This window comes from Nelumbo nucifera, chromosome 3 (genome assembly GCF_055504915.1).
Source record: "Nelumbo nucifera cultivar China Antique chromosome 3, China Antique-T2T, whole genome shotgun sequence".
NCBI lineage: Eukaryota > Viridiplantae > Streptophyta > Magnoliopsida > Proteales > Nelumbonaceae > Nelumbo > Nelumbo nucifera.
Window position 1 is genome coordinate 111,320,683 of NC_142651.1, and position 23,038 is coordinate 111,343,720.

At 38.5% G+C, this 23,038-nt stretch overlaps 1 protein-coding gene across 4 annotated transcripts in view; it reads left to right on the forward strand.

Moving 5' to 3' along the window:
• The window catches only part of LOC104607225 (mitogen-activated protein kinase homolog MMK1-like), a 96,635-nt gene that overhangs the window by 67,936 nt on the left and 5,661 nt on the right, over positions 1–23,038 (forward strand). For all 4 annotated transcript variants that reach the window (XM_088900055.1, XM_088900056.1, XM_088900054.1 and 1 more), the window contains exon 5: positions 18,104–18,284. In XM_088900055.1, the coding sequence (XP_088756181.1) occupies positions 18,104–18,284 (181 nt within the window). The remainder of the gene's footprint in view (positions 1–18,103; positions 18,285–23,038) is intronic.

A 23,038-nucleotide genomic window follows, 5' to 3' on the forward strand; every position in this document is an offset into this window, starting at 1 on the left:
TTTTTTTTTGTTGCCTTAAGAAATTAGAGCTGAACAAATTCACTACGTCTTGTGGGGGTGCCCATCTGCAACCAAAGAGAGCAGTAGTATTCCCAAATATAAGAAACAAAAGAGCAAGATAAAAGTGAGAGAGGGTTTCACCACAAGCCTTGCATAGGATACACACATGGGGAGAGAGGCACTTATTTGGCCTTCTTGTCTGTATCACATCACAGGTGTTTATCTTCCCTAAAAACACTTCCCAACAAAGAGCTTCAACTTTAGGACGGATCGGCTTGCACCAGATTTCTTTCACAGGGGAAACCGCCCCAACAGAGTTAGAAAGGGTAAGCTGATTAAAAAAAGAGAGGCATAGGTAAACAAACCATTAGGGGTTGGTTGCCAAATTCTTTTATCTGAGACGTTTTGATCCAAGTAGACCTCCAGTTTTGAGAGTAGAAGGATGGAGTCGCACTCAATATCTCTCAAACTCCTCTTGAGACTAAGATTCCAATTTACCCCACTCTGCAACAGGTTTGGATGCTAGAAGCTGATTAAAAAAAAAGAGGCATAGGTAAACAGACCATCAAGGGTTGGATGCCAGATTCTTTTATTTGAGACATTTTGATCTATGTAGACCTCCAATTTTGAGAGTAAAGGGTGGAGTCACACTCAATATCTCTGAAACCCCTCCTAAGATCAAGGTTCCAATTTACCCCACTCTCTGAGGACACACCCAACATGGCAGCAGGTTCGGCCTTAAGGTTTGACAAGGAGTAGAGGTCAAGGAAAAACAACTTAAGGGGATGATCCCCAAGCAAAATGTCTTTCTAGAATAAAACTTTATTCCCATTCCCAACATTAAGACAGATGAAATTATGGAAGATAGGCAATACCTCGGTGATTGATTCCTAGGGGAGTTTGAAGCTGCATTTGAATCTAGTTTTGCATCCCAGCCATTGTCTGCTATGACCATGAATGCTTTTAATGACCCTGTGCCAAAGTCTTTCTCGCTTACAAGGAAACCTCCATATGCAATTGCCTAGAAGAGCTGTATTTCTCTTCAACACATTTCCAATGCATAACCCACCTTGCTCCTTGGATTTACAAGCCCGTTACCATTTTACCATGTGGTCTCTTTTTCCTCTCCTGGCTCCCATAAAAAGCTCCTTGTTATCTTTTCTAGCTGCCTAGCTATTTTTTTTGGGATCCTAAAGGTTGAAAGGAAGGTGGGCAAGTTTGCTAGGGTGGACCTAATCAAAATGATTCTTCCCCCCATGGAGATGTAGTTTATCTTCCACATGGCTAGCTTTTTGATGAATCTTTCTACAAATGGTTTCCAAAAGCTCTTAGACTTCAAATTTCACCCCAAAGGCATACCAAGATATTCTAGGGGCTAAGATTTCACCTCACAATTTAGTATTTCTGTCGAAACTCTTTCCCCAATTGACTTTTAACTTTGAGATCCGTTGGAAGTCATCTACTAAAGCTTTCAAATTTCTCGCAGTTGGGTTCTCCACAATCGTCACAAAAGAATGTTGTCATCTACAAGTTGCAAGTGAGTCACTACAACCTCATCCCTACCCATTCTCTACCCTTTGAAAAGACCTTCAGCCTTAAGGATTTGTCTACTTAGGACCTCAGCCACCAAGGTGATCAAGAAAGGGGAAAGAGGATCTTCTTCTTTTAGGCCTCTTTTAGCTGGAAAGAAGTCCTTTGCAACTCCATTTAGCAGTATTGACTATTGAGAAGTGTGTTGAGCTAACACAACCAGTGATCCTGAAAACAGAAACAAATGTTTGAAGATTTATGTTCTAATTTCATTGAGAATACAACTTCTAAGAATCAATCTAGGAGCTATTCTAGGAAACTAACCCACTAATTTAGCCTAAAGAAAACTAAATCACAGCCAAAAAAAGGAAAATAATCACAACCTAAATAAGAAAATAAATAACTAAAATAACAGGAAAGATTTTGACTTGGATTCCACAAGGAATAATCCTCGTCATCCCTTTCCAACACTCCCTCTCAAGCTGGTGAATGTATATCAATCATTCCCAGTTTGGATACATTTGTTTCAAACCCGACCCTAAGTAATGGTTTAGTGAGGATGTCTGCTTCCTGTGATTCAGATGGCACATAGGATAGACAAATTTTTCCACTTTCGATCTCTGATTTGATGAAATTTCTGTCAATGCGAACATGCTTCATTCGATCATGTTGAATAGGGTTGTGTACTATTGCTATTTGCTGACTTACTGTCACTATACAGTTTCATTGGACTATCAAGTGGAACATTTAAGTCTGACAGTAGTCGTTCAAGCCATATTAACTCACAAATCCCTTGTGCAATTGCCCTGTATTCTGCTTCTACACTACTTCCGGACACAACAGTTTGCTTCTTACTTCGCCATGTAACAACATTCCCCCAAACCTTTGTACAATATCCTGTAGTAGACTTACTGTCCTCAACCGAACCAGCCCAGTTAGCATCTGTAAATCCCTCAACTAACCGGTTATCACTTTTCTTGAATAATATACCCTTGCCAGGAGTTCCTTCAAATATCTAAGGATCTGATCAACAACACACTGATGTCTCTCGGTTGGAGCATGCATAAACTGACTAACTATGCTAACACTATAGGCAATATCGGGCCTAGTAAGTGATAGATAGATTAGTTTTCCCACAAGACGTTGATATCTCTCTTTGTAGCTGGAGGATCATTCTCAGAGATCTTATGCTTCCAATTCTTCTCTAGTGGAGTGCTAGTTGGATGACAACCAAGCTTCCCGGTTTCCTTGAACAGATGTAGGATGTATTTTCTTTGAGAGATGAAAATACCAGTTTTGCTTCTAGAAATTTCCATCCCAAGGAAATACTGAAGTTTTCCAAGATCCTTAACTTTGAACTTAGATTGTAGTAGGCCCTTGAGATTCGTAATCTCATCATTGTCATCACCCGTGATTACCATATCATCAACATACACAATCAAGATTGATTTTTTTTCCATCCCTTGACTGTTTTATGAATAAGGTGTGATCTGCCTGTCCGTGTGTGTATCCAAATCTTTTCATAACTGTGCTAAATCGAGTGAACCATGCCCTAGGAGATTGTTTTAACCCATACAGAGACTTCTTCAATTTACACACTGATCCTGGTTTTTCTTCGTCTTCAAAGCCAGGAGGCAGCTTCATGTAGACTTTTTCATCAAGAGTTCCATTCAGGAAAGCATTTGAAACATCCATTTGGTGCAATTCCCAATCCAAGTTGGCTACCATAGACAAGAGAACCCGTATAGAGTTCAATTTTGCAACTAGTGCAAAAGTTTCTTTGTATCTCTCTATTTCCCTTCCAAGCCTACTTTCACCGTAAAAATCCACTTACAGCCCACTAACTTCTTCTCTTCAGGCATGTTTACTACTTCCCATGTATTATTGTCATTTAGTGCCTTCATCTCTTCCAAAACAGCATCCTTCCATTTCGAATCTCTCAAGTCATCATATATATTTGCAGGAATTGTTACATTATCAAGTTGAGATACAAATGCCCTGTGAGTGTTAGATAAACGACAATATGACAAATGATTTGAAATCGGATGTTGAGTGCAAGATCTTACCCCCTTTCTTATAGCAACGGGAACATCTAGATCATCAATTGTAACAACACCTCTTTGTGAACATCCTTCCATTTTGAATCTCTCAAGGCATCATATATATTTGCAGGAATTGTTACATTATCAAGTTGAGATACAAATGCCCTGTGAGTGTTAGATAAACGACAATATGACAAATGATTTGAAATCGGATGTTGAGTACAAGATCTTACCCCCTTTCTTATAGCAATGGGAACATCCAGATCATCAATTGTAACAACACCTCTTTGTGAATCTTGTGGTGAATCCGCCATAGGTTCCGATGATTGGTTTTGCTAAGTAACACGGGGCCTCCTTGAGTAAATAGTTAGTTCACTTTGTTTGTAGACTGATTCTCCCCCTTGACCGAGACCTGTGGTTGTATCTGGTAGGGGTAATGGTGGAGACTCAGAGGATGGTAAATTGGACACTAATGGAGACTGGGGCAAAGACATAGGAAGAGATATCGAAGGATCCCAATGATTATCTTCAATTAAGTTCTCCCCCAGAAGAGAATCATGGGAATAGAAGGGTTGATCTTCCACGAATGTAATAGCATAGGATACATAGAATTTTTTTGTGACAGGATTGTAACATTTATATCCTTTTTTAGTGGGAGAGTATCCTATGAAGATACATTTGATGGCCTTTGGATAAAGTTTTCCCCGAGTAGGAATGGTATTATGAACAAACACAAAACACCCGGATATTTTTGGTGGGAGAGAGTTGAGTAAACGAATATGAGGGAATTCTTTTTGGAGACAATTGACTGGTGTACGGTGAGGGGTTTTGATGGAAGTCTATTGATTAAATAGGCAGCAGTTAATACGGATTCTCCCCAAAAATGATGTGGAACAGCACTAGCAAACATGAATGATCGAGCTACCTCCAACAAATGACGATTTTTTTCGTTCTGCGTTGTGGGGTAGATGTACATGAGCTTTGATGAAATATGCCATTATGAATGAGGTAATCTCCAAGAATCTGTGTAAAGTACTCTCCTCCATTATCTGTGTGGAGTATGTGAATGTTGCATTGGAACACATTTTTTATCATTTTATGGAACTGTTGAAACACATACCCGACATCAGATTTGTTCTTCAAGAGATAGACCCAGCAAGCACGAGTATGGTCATCTATGAAGGTGATGAACCATCTCTTGCCTGTTAAATCCACAATCCGTGATGCTCCCCAAATATCACTGTGAACAAGATGGAACGGTTTGGAAGGTTTGTAATTGTGAATAGGATAATTTTTTCTGGATGTTTTGCAAGAATACATGACTCACAATGGAAAGAGGAAGGATCTTTATTGAGAAATAAGTTTGGATACAAATGTTTCAAATATTGAAAACTAGGATGTCCTAAGCGTTTGTGCCATAGAATTACATCTGAATTCAATGAACCAGACGCAGAAAGAGATAGATCTGGTTTTGGCCTTGGAGAAGAATCGGTGAGATAGTAGAGACCATGTCGTTCTTCAGCATTTGCCAATCATCTTCCCCGAAGACGGATCTTGAAAAATACAACGATTACAAAGAAATGTTACTTTACAATTTTGATCCTTAGTTAACTTACTAATAGAAAGGAGATTATATCTTAAACTCGGAACATGAAGAACAGATTTCAAATAAAGTCCTTCGTAAAAAACATCTCCAACTCCAGCCACAATTATTGTATTCCCATTTGCCACTGAGACTTTTATCTCACCATCACATTTTTTATAATTCAAAAAAGCTGTATGATGTCCTGTCATATGATCTCGTTGTTCAATTGCTGTTGTAGGTGTAGAACCTGATGTCTCAGAAATTTGTTGCTGGTGAAGAAGAGACCTTAAAATCTCTATTTGTTCCGGTGTGAAAGCTGCTGTGTTAGGCTTCTTTGTCTCAGCAAATTTGGCTACATGAGCTAAAGAGTTGCCTTTCCTCTGATTCCGTGGTTTCCAATCTGGAGGTTTTCCATGAATGTCCCATCAAGTCTCCTTTGTGTGATACAGCTTTTTGCAGTGTTCACACCACTGGTGGTTTTCTTTTTTCTTTTGAGGTTGAGACCGAGTAGATGCAAGTGCAGATCCTTGAGATTGTTCCTCTAGGATTCCGTGTGCGGATGGGTTCAGCATGACTTTTCTCCTGCTTTCTTCTCGCCGAACCTCAGAGAACACCTCATGAAGTGAAGGAAGGGGTTTGATTCCGAGAATACGACCTTGTACTTCATCCAGGTCTTTATTGAGTCCTTGAAGAAAATCAAATACTCGATCTTTCTCAAGGACTTGATTGTACAGTACTCCATCATCAGTACACTTTCATGGAATTGTATAAAACAAATCCATTTCTTGCCATAGATCAATCAGCCTGTTGTAGTACTCTGCTACTGACATTGATCCCTGCCTTATGTTCCGCAGGAGAGAACGAATTTCAAAACACTAAGACGTGTTTCCAAGATCCGAGTACATCTCCTGAACAACCTTCCATATTTCGTGAGCATTCTTGTAAAACAGATACGTGCGTCCTATTTGCGGCTCCATGGAATTGATTAACCATGCCATGACAATGGAATTTTCAGCTTCCAATGTCTTGTAACTCGCATCACTGCTCGTTGGAGGAGGGATTTCACCAGTAAGGTAACCCACTTTTCCTTTTCCTCGAATCACTAACAAAACGGATTGAAACCATTCACGAAAATTGGACCCATTTAATTTGTGTTGGGTAATCTGTAGAGAATGGCTTATGTCAGAGGTGGTGAAGGAGGTTCCAAGGGGTCTCGATGCATTCATGGTTGAATCTACTGCTGTCGAGTCCACTGTTGATGAAGAATGGCTCGTTCCAGACATCGTCCCTAGCTCTGATACCATGAAAACAGAAACAAATGTTTGAAGATTTCTGTTCTAATTTCATTGAGAAGATCTGTACAAATATATACAACTTCTAAGAATCAATCTAGGAGCTATTCTATGAAACTAACCCACTAATTTAGCCTAAAGAAAAAAAAAGGAAACTAAATCACAGCCAAAAAAAGGAAAATAATCACAACCTAAATAAGAAAATAAATAACTAAAAAAACAGGAAAGTTTCTGACTTGGATTCCACAAGGAATAATCCTCGTCATCCCTTTTCAACAGGTCCACCTTCACCATCTTGCTCCTAGACCAATTTTTGTCTAAAGGGTACAATTGGAAAGACCAATCCACCTTATCGTAAGCTTTATCCAATTCCAACTTATAGATTAGACCTTTCCTTCCCTGCCTTTTCTTTACAATCACAATACTGGGACTCTACAACATGTCGATATCATATAATAATTTTACTAATGATACATCATACAATGTTTGAGCTTTCAATCTAGTAAAATTTCAATACAAAACAAATCAAGTTGTTATTTTTCTTTAAGCATACACCAAATTGTTGTTTGATCAATGAGTTTGATAGGTTATTGATAGATTCATTTATATCCCACAAAAAAAAGATCCATTTTATTTTTCACTCTTACCATATTAAGCCTACACCAAATTGTTGTTTGATTAATGAGTTTGATAGGTTATTGATAGATTCATTTATATCCCACAAAAAAAAGATCCATTTTATGGTTCACTCTTACCATAAAAATCCCACAAATACATCAACAACATTAAATTTAAGGTTGAAATAACTATGAATGAGGTATATAAACCATACTAAATGCACATTTTAATAGTTTATAGGAAATGCATTACAATTAACAATACCAGGAGTCTACAACATATAATATCATAAAATAACTTTATTAATGATACATCAAACTATGTTTGAGCTCTTAATCTACTAAAAGTTCATTACAAGACACATTAAATTTTTATTTTTCTTGATGCCTACATCAAGTTGTTTAATCAATGAGTTTGATAGGTTATCGATACATCTGTTTTATGGTTCTCTCTTACCATAAAATCATTTAGAATATATAAAATATTTTTCTTAAAAAATGAAGAAAAAATGTTCCTGACATAAGTTATTCTTAGATCAATGAATTTAATAGATTATTGATAAATCCATATTATAGTTCTTTTTTGCAATGAGAATCATTTATAACATATAAAAAATTATTTTTCATGCTTCTCAGATTTTTTTCTTAATTCTTTTGTAAGAATCTATGGATCTAACAAGTTTAGGCCACCTGTGTAATTTGATATATGTCTATGGTTCAAACTGTCGAGGCAGCCAATAAATCCTGTCAAAAAGTATGCATGAATATTGAATAGCAATTTGTTCACATATGCTAACAGTTTGAAACTTTTAAGGGTGGTTATGATCACTGCTATAACTTAGCAACAGTCATGACTGCCACCATAGTTTCTCAACAGCATTGTGCCATTCCACTCGTGCCACATCCCCATGCCTTTGGATGCCAATACAATATATCTTGTATTAGACATATTGTGTTCATATTTTGAACCTTGGTTTAAACCATAATCAATGGGTAGTTTGACCATTTGGATCAACAATTGTTTGACTAGGTCAACAAGTTATTCAATTTTACCAGGTTTGAGGTAAAATGGGCCCACCATTTATTGTGGGCAATGGCTCAAATGGTCTGACCTTCTGGGTCAACAATGGATTGCAAACATTGTTTATATAATTATATCTACAACTTGAAAGAAGAAGAAGAACTGTTTACTGTATTACAGGTTTGAAGAGAAGAAAAGAGAGAATGAGAGAGAGGGAGGAAAAGAGTGAAGAGAGGAGAAAAGAAAGAAGGGGTTCAGTGGTGAATGATCTGCTGCCCCATATATTCCTTTATTTATAGCTTTTAGGATCCTTACAAGAATAAGAAATAAACAAAAATTAGAAACAATAAGGCCAGCCAGCCCAACTTAACAGAAATTAGAAACTTCTAATAACAGAAATTAGAAACTTCTAATGACAAGCAGTAGCTCTTGTACCTGTATGAGCACGGGCTGAAGTAGGCTGAGTTGAATTACTAAATTCATTTTCTAGCTGAGTCAGAGTAGCTCGGACTGCAGTTAGGGTATCTAGAGGAGTGACTCTTGTGCTTGATGAAGTTGTACTACCAGTGTTGACAACCATATTAGCATTCCCTTTCTTATTCCTGAGCTTTGCTGGAACTAGATGAGGGTGCAACTTTCAACAGGTGTCCTTAGTATGTTTAGGTTTCTTGCAGTGTTCACATACTAAGTCCTTCTTAGCTTCCTTCTTCTCCTTATGCCCCCTAGATTTAGGTCTAACTGCTATCAAGGCTGATTCGGAGGGTTGTTGCTGCAACATAACCTTTCTCCTAGTTTCTTCACTATGCACTAGGGAATTGGCTTGTGATAAAGTCACACTATCTCTTGTCAACAACTATTGTCTCACAATGTTATATTCAGAGTTCAGACCAGCTAGGAACTCAAAAACTCTGTTAGTTTCAACCTGCTTTCTATATGTTTGTGTATCTTTCTGACTCTCCCACTCAATTGTTTTAAGATGGTCAATTTCATGCCATAGGGATTTTAAGGTTGAAAAGTAAATAGAGACCTGCTTCTCTCCTTGTCTCAGATTTTTAACCTCACATTTTAGCTCATAAGCCCGAGCAACATTAAGAGGCTGAGAGTAAGTTTCCTTCATAACATCCCATATTTCCTTAGCTGTTTTGGCCCACAAGTAGTTTCGGCTGATGTGTGGCTGCATAGAGTTGCACAACCATGTCATCACCAGAAAATTTTCTTGGACCCACCTAACATAAGTAGGGTCCTCCTTGGAGGGTTCCTTCACATCCCCTAGCAAGAAGTTCAATTTTCCTCTACCCCCAGTAGCCATCATGGCTGATTGGGCCCATTCCAAGTAGTTTGATCCATCAAACTTAATAGTTGTAATCTGAAAGGTGTTTTCAGTCATGTTACCTGAACCACCAGTCCCAAAAGCACCTTCCCCTTGGTTCTTGTACTCCATTCTAAGCTAACAAGAGGCTTTAAACTACTGTGACAAGAAAAAACTGTATTTCAAGGCTGATAACAGCCGACCTAGGACAATGATTTTGCAGTTATATAACAGTCAACTACTGTCCTGGGATTGATATCAATCCTGGACTAATTGATATCAGTCCTGAGATTTTCTATCCATACCTCTCTGAATGAATAACAAAGTCCTTTTGAGTATCAATCTCAAGAAAAGGTACTTGCTTTATGAAGAAAAAAAACCCAGAAAACTGATTGCTACCTTCAGTCTTCAAACTTGATCAATCGATTACTGTCAGCACCTTGAATCTTAATCAAAGAACCAAGAAAAAAAAAACTGGTCAGCATCTCCAATCTTGATCACTCAATTCCTGCCTGATTCTTCTTAATTACAAGAAGTTCTCTCCAATCTTAGGACAACTGCTGAAGCCTTCTTGCAACCTCCAAGAATCAGCTGAAATAAGGATCTTTCTGAACTTTCAGCCCTAAACAATTCTCATGTGGTCGGCTAAATTAAATCTACATGAGAAACCCTAGATCTAAGTCTCTGATACCAACTTGAAAGAAGAAGAAGAACTGTTTACTGTATTACAAGTTTTTTTTTTTTGATCAGTAAAATCTTTCATTAATAACAGAGAGATTAAGATACAATAGCTAAAGATTGCATAGGAAATTGCAATCTCCAGCAATCAGTTACAATTCTGCCCGATACAATGAAGATCTATTTGCCCCTTGTTTTGCTAGGGTATCTGCCATCCCATTTGCATCCCTTTTAACCCAACCAAACTGAGACTTGAACTTCCTTGCAAGTGTGTCAATTTCTCTGAAAATAAACTTGAGCTTCCAAGGTGCTGATGTGATGTTTTTGGCCCAAGAGATGACCAATAGAGAGTCTCCTTCAATTTCTAAGTCTGTTGTTCCTATCTGCTTAGCCATCTTTAGACCTTGAAGTAGGGCTAGAGATTCAACCTGTATTGAGTCACCATAACCTATTGGTCCAGAGTAGAGTGCCACCTCCACACCCAGATAATTTCTAAACACACCCCCTATGCCTACCCTTCTAGGGTTGCCAAGAGAATTCCCATCGAATATCAGCTTTAGTTTGTTCCATGCTGGTGGCTTCCATTCCATGCTTACAAGAACTTTGGGTACATCTGTTTGTGCTATTTCAGCCCAATTCCTTAGTATCTCATTCGTGGAGTAGTTTCTAAATATCTCCATGGTCTTCACCCAATGTGCAGTTCTAATTTTTATGGCTTCAATTGATGGGATGGGAGATCCATCATATGGATGGCCGAACCCTACAGGAAGGTTGGGCAGAATTTCAAAAATTTCTTTTCTCCCATCTGGGAATCACATTCCCTAATTTAGAAAACTGCATTTTCAAGGTTCGTTCTTGAAACCAAAACCGGACCAGATCTGAAACCAATAGAATGTGAGGGATATACCTGATACGAAGTAGTAGTAACTCCCAACGCAGGTGTTCACGCCCAAAGAGAAAACCAAAACCCGCTTCCACTGAAGATAACACAGTGTATAGTGAAGCAGGATCAGCAGGATGGTTCTTCAACAAGAACCTGAATTCTTCAGCAAGAATCGAGCAAGGGTTGGTGAGCACGCCTTTAAATTGTTTCTTTTACCAAGAAACAATATCAAGAACTATTCTTGATCAGATCCACAAGTGGAGATCGAACTGGGTAGGGCGGCAATAATTGGGAAGAATTCGCCCCCTATTTATAGCCTTCTCTAGATCAGCCTCTTAATCTAATTAGGAGAGTTTCCTAATCCAAATCTTATATTTGGATATGGACTCTTAAATGGATAAGACTTATCTTATCCTTCAGCTAATCCTAATCAGTTCAGAACTGAATTCACCCCCTTTTAATTAACTAACTTAAGCCCAGTTCGAATTGGGCCTTAGGCCCATTAAGCTTATGTGCTCACTTTACTCTTTAACCTGCTGCCCAATTGGCTCTCTTTGTATGGCGTGGGTCCTTAACATTGATCTACACATCACCCACATGGGTTCAGCCCAGCCTTTGTTATAAGGCCTAGCTGAATTCACTGTAGGAGACAGTGAACCCCTGAGTCCATCACCATGGACTCTTAATGGGCCCAACATTTACACTAAATGGTTCTTGGATCCAACCACCTTATGAAAACCCAAGAACTGTGGGTAAATGCAAGATTAGCCCATCAGGTATTACCCTCAATGGTCTTACACTTAACCTCTCAGCCCTTAATGGTCAAACACTGCCCGACAAGAAATGACCTTTCCCTCGGCTGCAAGGTACAGTGCTGCACTCTTTGCTCACATGGACTCTGGGAATTAAAACCTTTTGCAAACATTTTGAAACCATAATATATATATGTATATTTCTATATAAATATATTTTGTAAAAATAAATTTCAATGTTAGTTTAGGTTTCCATCAGAGAGAGTGCATTCCCTGATCATTCACTTTGTCCGACAAAGGGGCTGATCCTGTCACTATGATTACCCTCTTAGGTGAATTCTCGGACTATCCCAACATACCCAGGTTTTGACCCCCTCTAAGGATCTCACTAATTGGCATATCAAAGACAGCCCAATCTGACACCTAGTGTAGTACCATAATCGAGTCTAGGGGTCAGGTGTAACATTCCAGTTTTGCCCATTTATCTCCAAGGTCCAGGGCGATACTGGAATTTGGTCCGGTTCAGGGTTTCAAGAAAACCCACACTACATGTACCTCAGGTCTCACCCTAACAGTTGAGACAAGCCACCCCAACCAACTTGGCGGCACATCAGTGTTAGTCTTGGCAGGATAAATCTCCCCAGATCTATCCAATGGATGTGAAGATTTTAAACTAACACGAGTCTCATAAGTGTCCAGTTTAAGGGTATTACACAGAAACACACCACAATGACATGAATCGATTATGTATTCTATTCGTTTACAATAAATGTCAAAAGATACATCAATCTGATTGGAGCTAAGGGCATAACTGTCTAACATCAATAACTTTCTCCATTGTTTTGCTTTTTTCTGAAAAGATTCTTAGGTTTCTTTCCTCCCAAATAGTCCATACTGTAGCTGCTTTCACCGCCTTCCATATACGTTTTCCCCTTTTCTTCCGTTGACACAGGAAAGAGGGGCTGAATAGACTTACCACATCCTGTGGGGGAAGCCCATCTGCATCCAAAGGGAGAACAAACATTCCAAATACTAGAAGCAAAAGGTTAGGATAATAGTAAGTGGGTTAGAGTTTCACCACTTCCCAAACAAAGGACATACACAAGTGTTTACTGTATTACAGATTTGAAGAGAAGAAAAGAGAGAGAGAGAGAGAGAGAGAGAGAGAGAGAGAGAGAGGAGAAAAGAAAGAAGGGGTTCAGTGGTGAATGATCTGCTGCCCCATGCACTCCTTTATTTATAGCTTTTAGGATCCTTACAAGAATAGGAAATAAACAAAAATTAGAAACAATAAGGCCAGCCAGCCCAACATAATAGAAATTAGAAACTTCTAATAACAGAAATTAGAAACTAAAGAAATTAGAACTACTAAAAAGAAATTAGAAACTACTAATAAAAGAAATTAGAAACAACTAGGTGTGGGTATGAAATCACACACACTAGAGCCTGAGTGTGGGTATGGAACCCCACACTCGTGGCTAACCAACTATTTCTTCACTACAGCACTTACTATCTGTGCACATCCCCACTAGCACAACCAAATAACAACAAAGTATATTATTCAATGTTCTCAAAATGTATACCTCAACAAAAATACATATGAAAGCTTTTTTTAGGGAAACAAAAACATCAGATAGCATTGAATATCTTGATTCTAGTTGGTGGCCAATGGAACATCGGGTTGTGATGGCTTCACCCGAATGCCATATTCTCCATTCCCATGTAGATGAATGGTATTGACCATCTCTGCTTGCCCCAATGATGACTGGTTTTGCAAGTTCTTTGACAGAGGGAAAACACTAGCGTTGACCTCCAGCCAGATGGCTATCATGTACAACGTACCACTTGACACATTGTTCATTGTTGCTCGAATGGTTCCTCTCCACCAAATTCCCTCCTCACACCTATTCACAACTTTCTTTTGCTGCTTGTGGGTCATCCACATGGACAAAACCCCTACATACTTCTCCTATCTTCTTGATTAAATCTCCACTTAAAAGATGTATTCACAACTTTCTTTTGCTGCTTGTGAGTCATCCACATGGACAAAACCCCTACATACTTCTTCTATCTTCTTGATTAAATCTCCACTTAAAAGATGTATTGACAACCCAAATACTTTGGTCCAACAGTAGTGCACTTCCCAGCTACATGATTTTCCTAGCATCAGTGTTTTTGACTGGAGGAGAGTTTTGTGGCAGCTGTATGCTGGAGGAGGGCTCTAAAACTCAAAGCAAAAAATTTCTTGTTTGAGGAAATGGAGATCAAGGGGAAGCAGAATCTGCTGATTAGGGAAGCCAAATTGGCAACAATTCTGTTGGTGGGGGTTGAGGTGATAGAATGGTTTAGAGGTTTCATTTCCAAAGCTTGCTTAAAAGGAAAATCATGTAGCCAGAAAGATATTCCCATTGGTGCGGGAAGAAGATATGTGATCAAGGGAAAAAGAAATGCAAAAGGTTCCTTTATAGCCCTATCTGAGTTCTTTGACAAGGGGAAGAAGCAACAGGTCTGCTTCCCGGAAGGTAGAAAGAGTGGCTGCTGTCAGATGGTGGTTAAGGCCTTGGATGAATATCTGCAGAAACTGAACATACCACAAGTAAAGAACTTTAGTGACAAAGTGGAAAGTTCTAAGGTAGGAGGGAACTCTGAGAAGTTAAAGTAGGATTCCAAGGTTGTAAATTGTGTTGAGAAAATTGAGCAAAAGTTATTGACCATGTTACAATTACAGTGATTGGAGTTGCAGGAAAAGGAGATTGGTCGCGCAAGTTTGTGATTGAAACAAGGCAACTTGTCAGTGAGTGGGAGAAGGTAGCTCAGATCTTGGTTTAAAAACTGACCTTACAAAATACGTTTGTACTAACACCGTTTGATAACTGCAGAGCTCTGTTGGATCTTCTTGAAGATAAAGCAGATTTTTTAGCCTTGAGTATTATGGATGCTATTGGAACATTTGCCATCTTCAGATGGACTCCTTCCTCAAATTTTAAAGTTTTTTCAATTATGGACAGGGTGGTAGTGCGTGTTCTTGGGTTACCATTTCACCTTCGGAACAGAGAGGTAGCAGAATCAATTGCGCTTATGTGTCAAGCCCTTCTGGATGGTGCTTTTTGGAGAGATCTTCGTTCTGCAGCATTACTACTTAGTGGTGTTAAACATGAGGATATACCCAGGAATGTAGAGATAAGAGTTGATGGCATCTTCTTGTAGGTCAAAACTGTGGATGGAAGTTTAAGATGTGTGGAACAAAGGAATAGGTCCAGTTGCTGACAGGTCATATACTCAAGTAGTGGAAGGTGGCACCAAAATGGGTAGTTCAAAATTGGTGAGCAAACGGAAATCCCTTGGTTGGTTGTTAGAGTTGATGAGTCCAATTAGGGGATCTAGACAAGATGGTTGGACCTAGTCTTTTGCTGGTGGGCCCAAAGGGTTAGTTGGGACGGAACTATTAATGGTTAAAACTGGGCTGAGTCTATTAGGCCCGGCTGCAAAGGATAAGTTGGCACATGCTTCTTTAAAGAGTCAAGCGATAGGGGAAAAACATTTCATAGACGATGAACACAGTCTATCTTCTTCTTCTTCTATGAAACCTTCTTGTTAAGCAACTGCTCGCTTGCCCTCCTCTGGTGCTGGAAGCTCGTTGTAGTGGGTCCCCTCGAAATACATCGAGTGTCTCTCGCCAGAAAGACGGAATCCTAGAGGCATCATACGAAGTGATTTTGATGTGGCGGAAAGGGCTTCTCTCTCAGACGAAGAGAACAAGTGATACTGATTCAGACGACGCTCCAAGTCTTGGGAGTGTAGATTTAAATCATTCAACAAGTCCTTTGGGAACTGATAGTTTCGGAACTGTGGTTCTCTTTTCGGAGGAAGAGGTAGGAGGTTTAATGGAAATTGGGGAAGCTTCCGTAACCTTGGGTGATTGCTGCCTAGTTAAGAAAATAACAGAGACCGCAGAGACACTTCCAGGAAGGTGTGCAACGTTATACCTGAAGGGGGTCAGCATGTGGTCTCCTGTTGATGCTTCAGTTGATAAAACTCTGTATCCTACCTCTAACCTTCTACAACAGAATCAAGCACAGGGAATAGGTGTAGACTTGAACTCAACCTTTGACTTTCTTGCTCCTGAGATAGCTCCTTCGGATCCCACACAATCAGGTAATTTTGTTCTTCCAGTATTGGCTACTGATGAGTGTTCTTTGCCTGTAATAGAGTCTCCAGCATCCCGGTTGGATAGACCAAAACCTGAAGGGAGATGTGAGTTAGGTGTTAGGCGTAGTGAGATGAGTCTTTTCCAAAAGAAGCAAGAGGAGTTGGAAGTATTTTGGAACCAAATTTGTGCTTTATTGGAAGAGTACAAGAGGAAGGAAGAGGAAGTTGAGTCACCTAATGAGTTTGACAGAGAGGTCAACCCACAAGCCCTCACGAGAATAAGGACCATTTTGGCAGACTAGAGGAACAAAAGGCTTCATTTCTAGCGAGGGTTGAGGAGCTCGATTTTAGAGAATCCCAAGGAACTTTGGATGAGCAAGGAAGAGGGATGAGAAGAAAACTCAAGGTGGATTTGGAAGTTCTATTGTGATAAGAGATATTGTGGAGGCAAAAGTCAAGACATAAATGGATAAAGGAAAGGGATGGGAATACTAAGTACTTTCATGGTTTAGCTAATGGAAAAAAGAGAAAGAACTTTGTGGCAAAATTGGAAATTGAGGGTGAAGAGATAATAAATCAGGAAGAAATTGCAAGGAGATTTGTGGATCATTTTAAATTCCTGTTGAGAAAGCCTTTGAATAACAAAGCTAAGGTGGAAGAAATTGAATGACCAAGATTATGTGAGGAAAATGTCAGCTGGTTGGAGAGACTTTGAAGAAGAGGTAATGAAAAACAAGGTAAAATAATGTTATTATTTATGATACAATTAACGATTCAATTTGATTGAACTTTCTCTACAATTTACAATATGATTACTATTTTCAAAACATTACTATATACAATTTATATTAGCCTTGTATGACTTCTATACACAACTGTTGTTGTTGTTGTTGTTATTATTATTGTTGTGGCTTAGTTTCTTTGCAGGCAATTACATTTTAACTGATGTAAAAGTATGAGTGCAAACGATTTGGTGCAAATTCCGGTTTATTTCTGTTTCAGTTTTTGCCCCATCTTATTTCTTTTCGGTAAATTACAGATAGGTACCCTGAACTTTCAATTGCAACACTTGAGTACCTTGAACTTTCAAAAAATAGACACTTGGGTCCATCTGTTAGTATTCCGTCAGTTAAATATTATATAATGCCAGAACTACCCTTCTTGTATATTTTCAGACTGTTTTGCCCTTCTATTGTATAAACCCCAAATTTTTAAACCCTTGTGAAGCACTGCAGCATGTGGATCTCTCGGACAATAAATTTTCTAGTGACATAGGAGTTGGTTTGTCGGGCTGTCAACAGCTGAGCTTCTTAAATCTATCCGACAACCATTAGAAGGGGACTCAAAAGTAGTAATTTCATGGGCAACAAATAGCAGCCATACCCCATGGACGTTTAAACATGTGATTAGGGAAGTGGAGAAGATTGCAAAGGAGGTTGAGGCTGAATTTAAATGGGTCCAAAGAAGTGCAAATGGGCTAGCTGATGGATTCGCAAAACAGGGGGCATTGAGACGGCAATTATTTTGGGCTGCACTGTAATGAGGGGTAGAATAGAGTGATTAAAGGGGATCAACAGTCCCATCACCAAGTTATATAAACTGCTTACAATCTGAATTTTAATAAAATACATATTTACTGATAAAGAATCTATCTGACAACCATTTCTCGGGGAAAATCCCATCTTTCCCCAACAGAAGTTTATGGTATCTTGTGCTCTCAATTAACAACTTTGAAGGAGATACCTCTGCATTTGGCTGACTCTTGTTCAACTCTTATCCAACTCAATCTTTCCTCCAACCACTTGTACGGTATAGTTCCTAATAATATTGGTTTTTAGAAATCATTAATCTCTCCGACAAGTCAACAACAACTTATCTGGTGAATTCCCAACCTATCCTACTCAAAATGACCAGTTTGAATATTCTTGTTCTGTCTTACAATACTTTTATTGGTGGTTTGCCGGCCCTTTCATTGCTTGCAAATTTGGAATTGTTTGATATCATCTCTAAGAATATTTCTGGGTCCATCCCTTCGGGACTGTGTGAAGGTCCTAAAAGGAGCTTCAAGGAGCTGTATCTTCAGAACAATCTCTTAATGGGTACTATTCTGGCAGCTCTCTGTAACTGTTCTCTGCTGATTTCTCTTGAATCAATGTTTCATTTGTCTACTGTCTTGCATGCATAGACTCTAATTCATGTATATTAGCTGCAATCCAATATGAGTCATAGTTTTTGTACACTGCAGCTGATTGGCACTCCAACTGAAGCAGATTTGGGGTTTGTGAGTGAAAATGCAAAGAGATACATTCGACAACTTCCTTGTCATATTCGACAATCATTTACCGAAAAGTTTCCACATGTTCACCCTGCAGCTATTGATCTTGTTGAAAAGATGTTAACATTTGACCCTAGACAGAGGATTACAGGTGAGATTTTTGGTATTTTTTTCAACTTAATGTTTATGAGGCAAAAGAAACCACAACTGCAATAGTGCAACCTGCATTGCTAATTTGTATTTCAGTTTTTACCATGTTTGCAAGCTGTTACATGATATTATTGAGCTTTCATTTGTAAACCTTGACTGATTCAAACTGACCAAGTTTTATGCGTATCATTTTCTACATCCTGGAGAAGAGAAGGGAACTAACTAATAAAGAACAAAAGTATTGATCTCTATTGAAATGATGGTCGACATCAATGTGTTTGGTTCTCTCATGGAAGACAGGATTTGAAGTGTTGCCTATAGCACTTGTGTTATCAGAATATAATGGAGTTGGCATATAAATTAATAGATAGATCCCTTAAGAGACTTTGTTACTATATAAATTCTCTACATCTTGATGACATAGACTTAAATTTAGCTTCATCCGATGATTTGGAAATTGTCAAATGCCTTTTGCACTTCTAAGAAATGAGAGTCACCAAGAAAGACACACCAATATGTAGTTGACCTATGAGTGTCAATACACTATACACCGTGCTCAGTTTACATCTACATACTTAGGTAGATGAAGAAGATGAAAAGAAAATTCCTTTTTATAAAGTGCTTCTGATTCTGAGATATTGATGTAATGCACTGTAGCTTAGTTTTCAAGGCGCCAAGGTGAAGCTAGGCAACAGGGGAGCACCTTGTCGCCTAGTTGCCTAGGCGATGATTTTTTAAAATAGAAATATAAATCCTGGGATAGTTCCGTGGATTTCATAGTAATAAGCAATAATCTTTAAATAATAATTACTTTAAAACTCCTTAAATAAGTATAAATCCCATATAAAAAAGATAGAAAATTGACATATTTATGAGAAGAAAGGTAAGATATGAAAGAAAGCATACAAAACATAAAGGTTGAGAAGTCCAATTGATTATTCATGTGTATCAATTGGATAAAACCTTCAAGTTATTCCTTACTTATCAATTCAGGTTTTAGAGTCTTAAAGGGTTCAAGACTATGTTATTGACTTGTGTGTTGATTGAATCAAACAAATAAGTAAATAATAAAAAGAAACTAGTATAAGAAAGAGTTATTCTTAAAGGAGTCGCTGATTGTTTAGATAAGCAAGGGGTACACAAGAATCAGTTATTCTGGGCACAGTTGTAACTTGGTTTTTACTCTTTGAGGCTGCAGCTTACGCCTCTGTGGTAGTAGTGTTCATCTTGTACCTTTCTTTTGCTTCTCTTTTATTTCAATAAAATTCATGTCTTATAAAAAAAGGAATAATAATATTAATACTATAAACCCACAATATGAATAATTTAGTCTAATAAAATCTATTGTACTACTATTAATAACATAAGATAAAATTACAAAAATATTATGTGGTGTCTTACTGTCTACATATAAATATGTAGGCATTTGGGCGAGGCAACCCTCCAAAAGCACCTTCTTGACAACTATGCACTGTAGACATATATAAGCTTGGCAGGAGCAGAGGCAAATCAACTAACAACCTGAGTTGCATAGGAAAATATTTGGTCCAGTCATTTTGAGTAGATAAGGCTACTAACAAGCTGCCAATAAACAGTAGGATATAGCTGTTTAGGTGCCACTTAGACAACTAGGTGTACTTGGTTGCACATCTCTCCTAAACACCTTGACTTAAGCAATGAAGCAACCATCTAGGTGACAAGGTGCCTCCTAGGGAACAAAATCACAAGGTGGACACTTTGTTATAATATCATTACTATGGATACATCTTACTAATAGGTGTTAACACATTTTATTATATACCACTTTGTTTTAAAGTTTTACAATTAAAATTTGAAACCTTGAATTATTCAACTTTTGCAGATTTATCACACCTTGTTTATTAAGAGGAGAGTCTAGTGACCAACATTAAAATACTTGGGAGAGACATCAGGTTTCGTAATTACAGTGGGTCTTCACCAAGGTTCAACTCCTTTTCCTAGTTTATTTGCAATAGTCATGGATGAATTGACTAAACATATTCAAGAGGAGGTCTTGTGGTGCTTGATGTTTGCTGAAGACAATATTAATTAATCCTGTGTGCTATTTTTACAAGGCCTTTAAATGAGAGGGTTTGGTTGGAGGGGCTGGAATGGCCAACTGTAGTGTAGATAACAGAGAGTGGTTAGAGAAGAATTTTGATCTAGAGGAGATAAAGGTAGTAGTGTTCTCGATGGATAGGACAAAAGATCTAGGTCCAGATGGTTTCACAATGGCATTTTATCAGGATTGTTGGTATATTGTGAAACAGGATCTTGTGTTCGTTTTTGAGGAGTTTCACAAAAGGGGAATAATTAATCGTGGTCTAAATTCCACATTCATTGCTTTGGTCCCAAAGAAGAAAGAGGCTTCACAACCAAGGGATTTTAGACCTATTAGCTTAGTGAATAGTCTGTACAAGATAATTGCAAAAGTGTTGTCTCTAAGGATAATGAAAGTTCTTCCTACTATTATTGCACCCAACCAAGGAGCTTTTGTGAAGGGAAGGCAGATCATTTATCGAATATTGATTGCAAATAAGAGTTTGCAGAGCTTTAGGAAATCCAAGAAGGGAGTGGTATGCAAATTTGACTTAGAGAAGGCTTATAACCTAGTTGATTGGCCCTTCTTGGTGGGGGCGATGAGAAGTTTTGGCTTTGGAGACAGATGGTGTAAATGGATCTGGGGTGTGTTAGGAGTTGCCACTATTCTATCTTGGTGAATGGAATTATGATGGACTTCTTTCCTGCCTTGAGAGGAATAAGACAAGGAGATCCACTTTCTCCCTTTCTATTCACTCTGATTGCAGATGTCCTAGGGAGACTGATCCATAGAGCTGACTCGAGGATCTTAATAAAAGGATGGAGAGCATAGTTTTCAAGGTGCCAAGGCGAGGCTAGGCGACCAAGGGGCGCCTAGGCCTCGCCTAGACGATGAAATCAGAAAATAGTAAGCCTACGTGTTTCTACCCTCCATGAGCTAGTTATTGGTTTTATACATTAACATGCAAACCTCTAAACTAAATTTCCTACTTATGATTCTTGTATTCATCCTTAAAGAATGCAATACAGAATATTAGAAATAGAAATTCAGACTTAAAAGAAGAACTGAAGAGGGTGTAGCCCTGTGTTTGACCAAGAAAAGAAAAAGAACTTGAGGAGAAAACAGGAAGGCAGAGCCCTGTTGTAGACCAAAAAAAGAAAAAGAACAAGGGCCTCCACTGCTGTTTTAGACCAAGAAAAACTAGGGAAACACTAAATAAAAGAAGAAAATGAAAACAAGGGGGCAGAGCCACTGTTTTAGATCACCAGTGAAGAGGAAAAAATGATGAAGAAACTCAGAGAAATGCCATCGAGGAGGACAAAAGTGCAGGTAAAAGGGTGAAAAGTTTGCAGGAAAATGAAGAAGAAACGAAGGGGGCGGAGCCCCTGTTTGATTCCAAAAAATTCATGCAAAAAACGTATGGAAAAGACAAAAAAAAAAGGAAGAACCAACAAAAAGGCTGAAAACGAAGAGGGTAGGAGGAAGAATAGGCGGACTGAAAACTGAGAAGAAGAAGATGATTCATTTGACTACGTGGCTTATTCGATGTTGTTTAGACTTCTAGTTGGTTATGCAGCATTGCAGCAACAGTTGGAGTTGGACTTTGTTTGAAGCATACCTGACCGGCCAGCTCTCCCTCTTCTATTCAGTTCTGCCATTAAAATAAAACCCTAAAAAGAAAGCACTCTTCTTCTAATAAAAAGAGTGATAATGTGTGATAGGTTCTATTGTAATAACAAAAACTAACCAATAAAAACTATTTGCAGCAAAAGAAAAGTAAAAAACAATATAAAATATTAAAGGATTAATGTATTAAGAGATATATTAATGTGTCTTGCATCTAGTCTAGGCGTGCGCCTTATACAAACATTTCATGGTGTTTGGGCGAGGCAAAGTTTGAAAACCGCCTAGTCGCCTAGGCGTCACCTTGACAACTATGATGGAGAGTAGGAAGGGAGGAAGTACCACTTACACTTGCAGTTTGCAGATGACACAATCCTGTTCTATGAAGGTGGGGACATAAATTGGATCGAGAATTTAAAGTTGGCAATACAACTCTTTGAGCAGATGTCTAATCTTAAAGTGAATTTTGATAAGAGTTGTATGGTGGAAGTGAATTTGGAGGAGAGGGAAGTAAGTGAATATGCAGGTATATTAGGTTGTGCAATCTCGGATTGGCCTTTGATTTACTTGGGCCTCCCCTTAGAAGATAACCCTAGGAATGAAAGCTTTTGGAACCCGGTATTGGAGAGATTTGAGAGAAGGCTTGCTTCTTGGAGGAAAAATTCTCTCTCCTTAGGGGGGAGAATCACTTTGATTAGGTCTACCCTAGCTAACCTTCCTGTTTACTTTCTATCAGTGTTTAGGATTCCCACAAAGGTCTCTAACAGTGTTGATAAGTTAATGAGGGATTTTTTGTGGGAGTCAGGAGAGGAGAAGAAAGATCATAGGGTGAGTTGGGAAGTGGTAACTAGAAGTAAGAAGCTAGGAGGGCTTGGGATTGGGAATATTAGGAAAAGAAGCATGGCATTGTTGGGGAAATGGTTGTGGAGGTTTCCATTGGAAAGGGACAAGTTGTGGACGAAGATAGTAACCATAAGGTGGTAACCCGTTTCCAGTTGTCTAATAGCTAATCAGACGAATGACTTCCTTGCAGCCTATTGTAATAATAATGAAGTGGTATTGCTAAACAACTT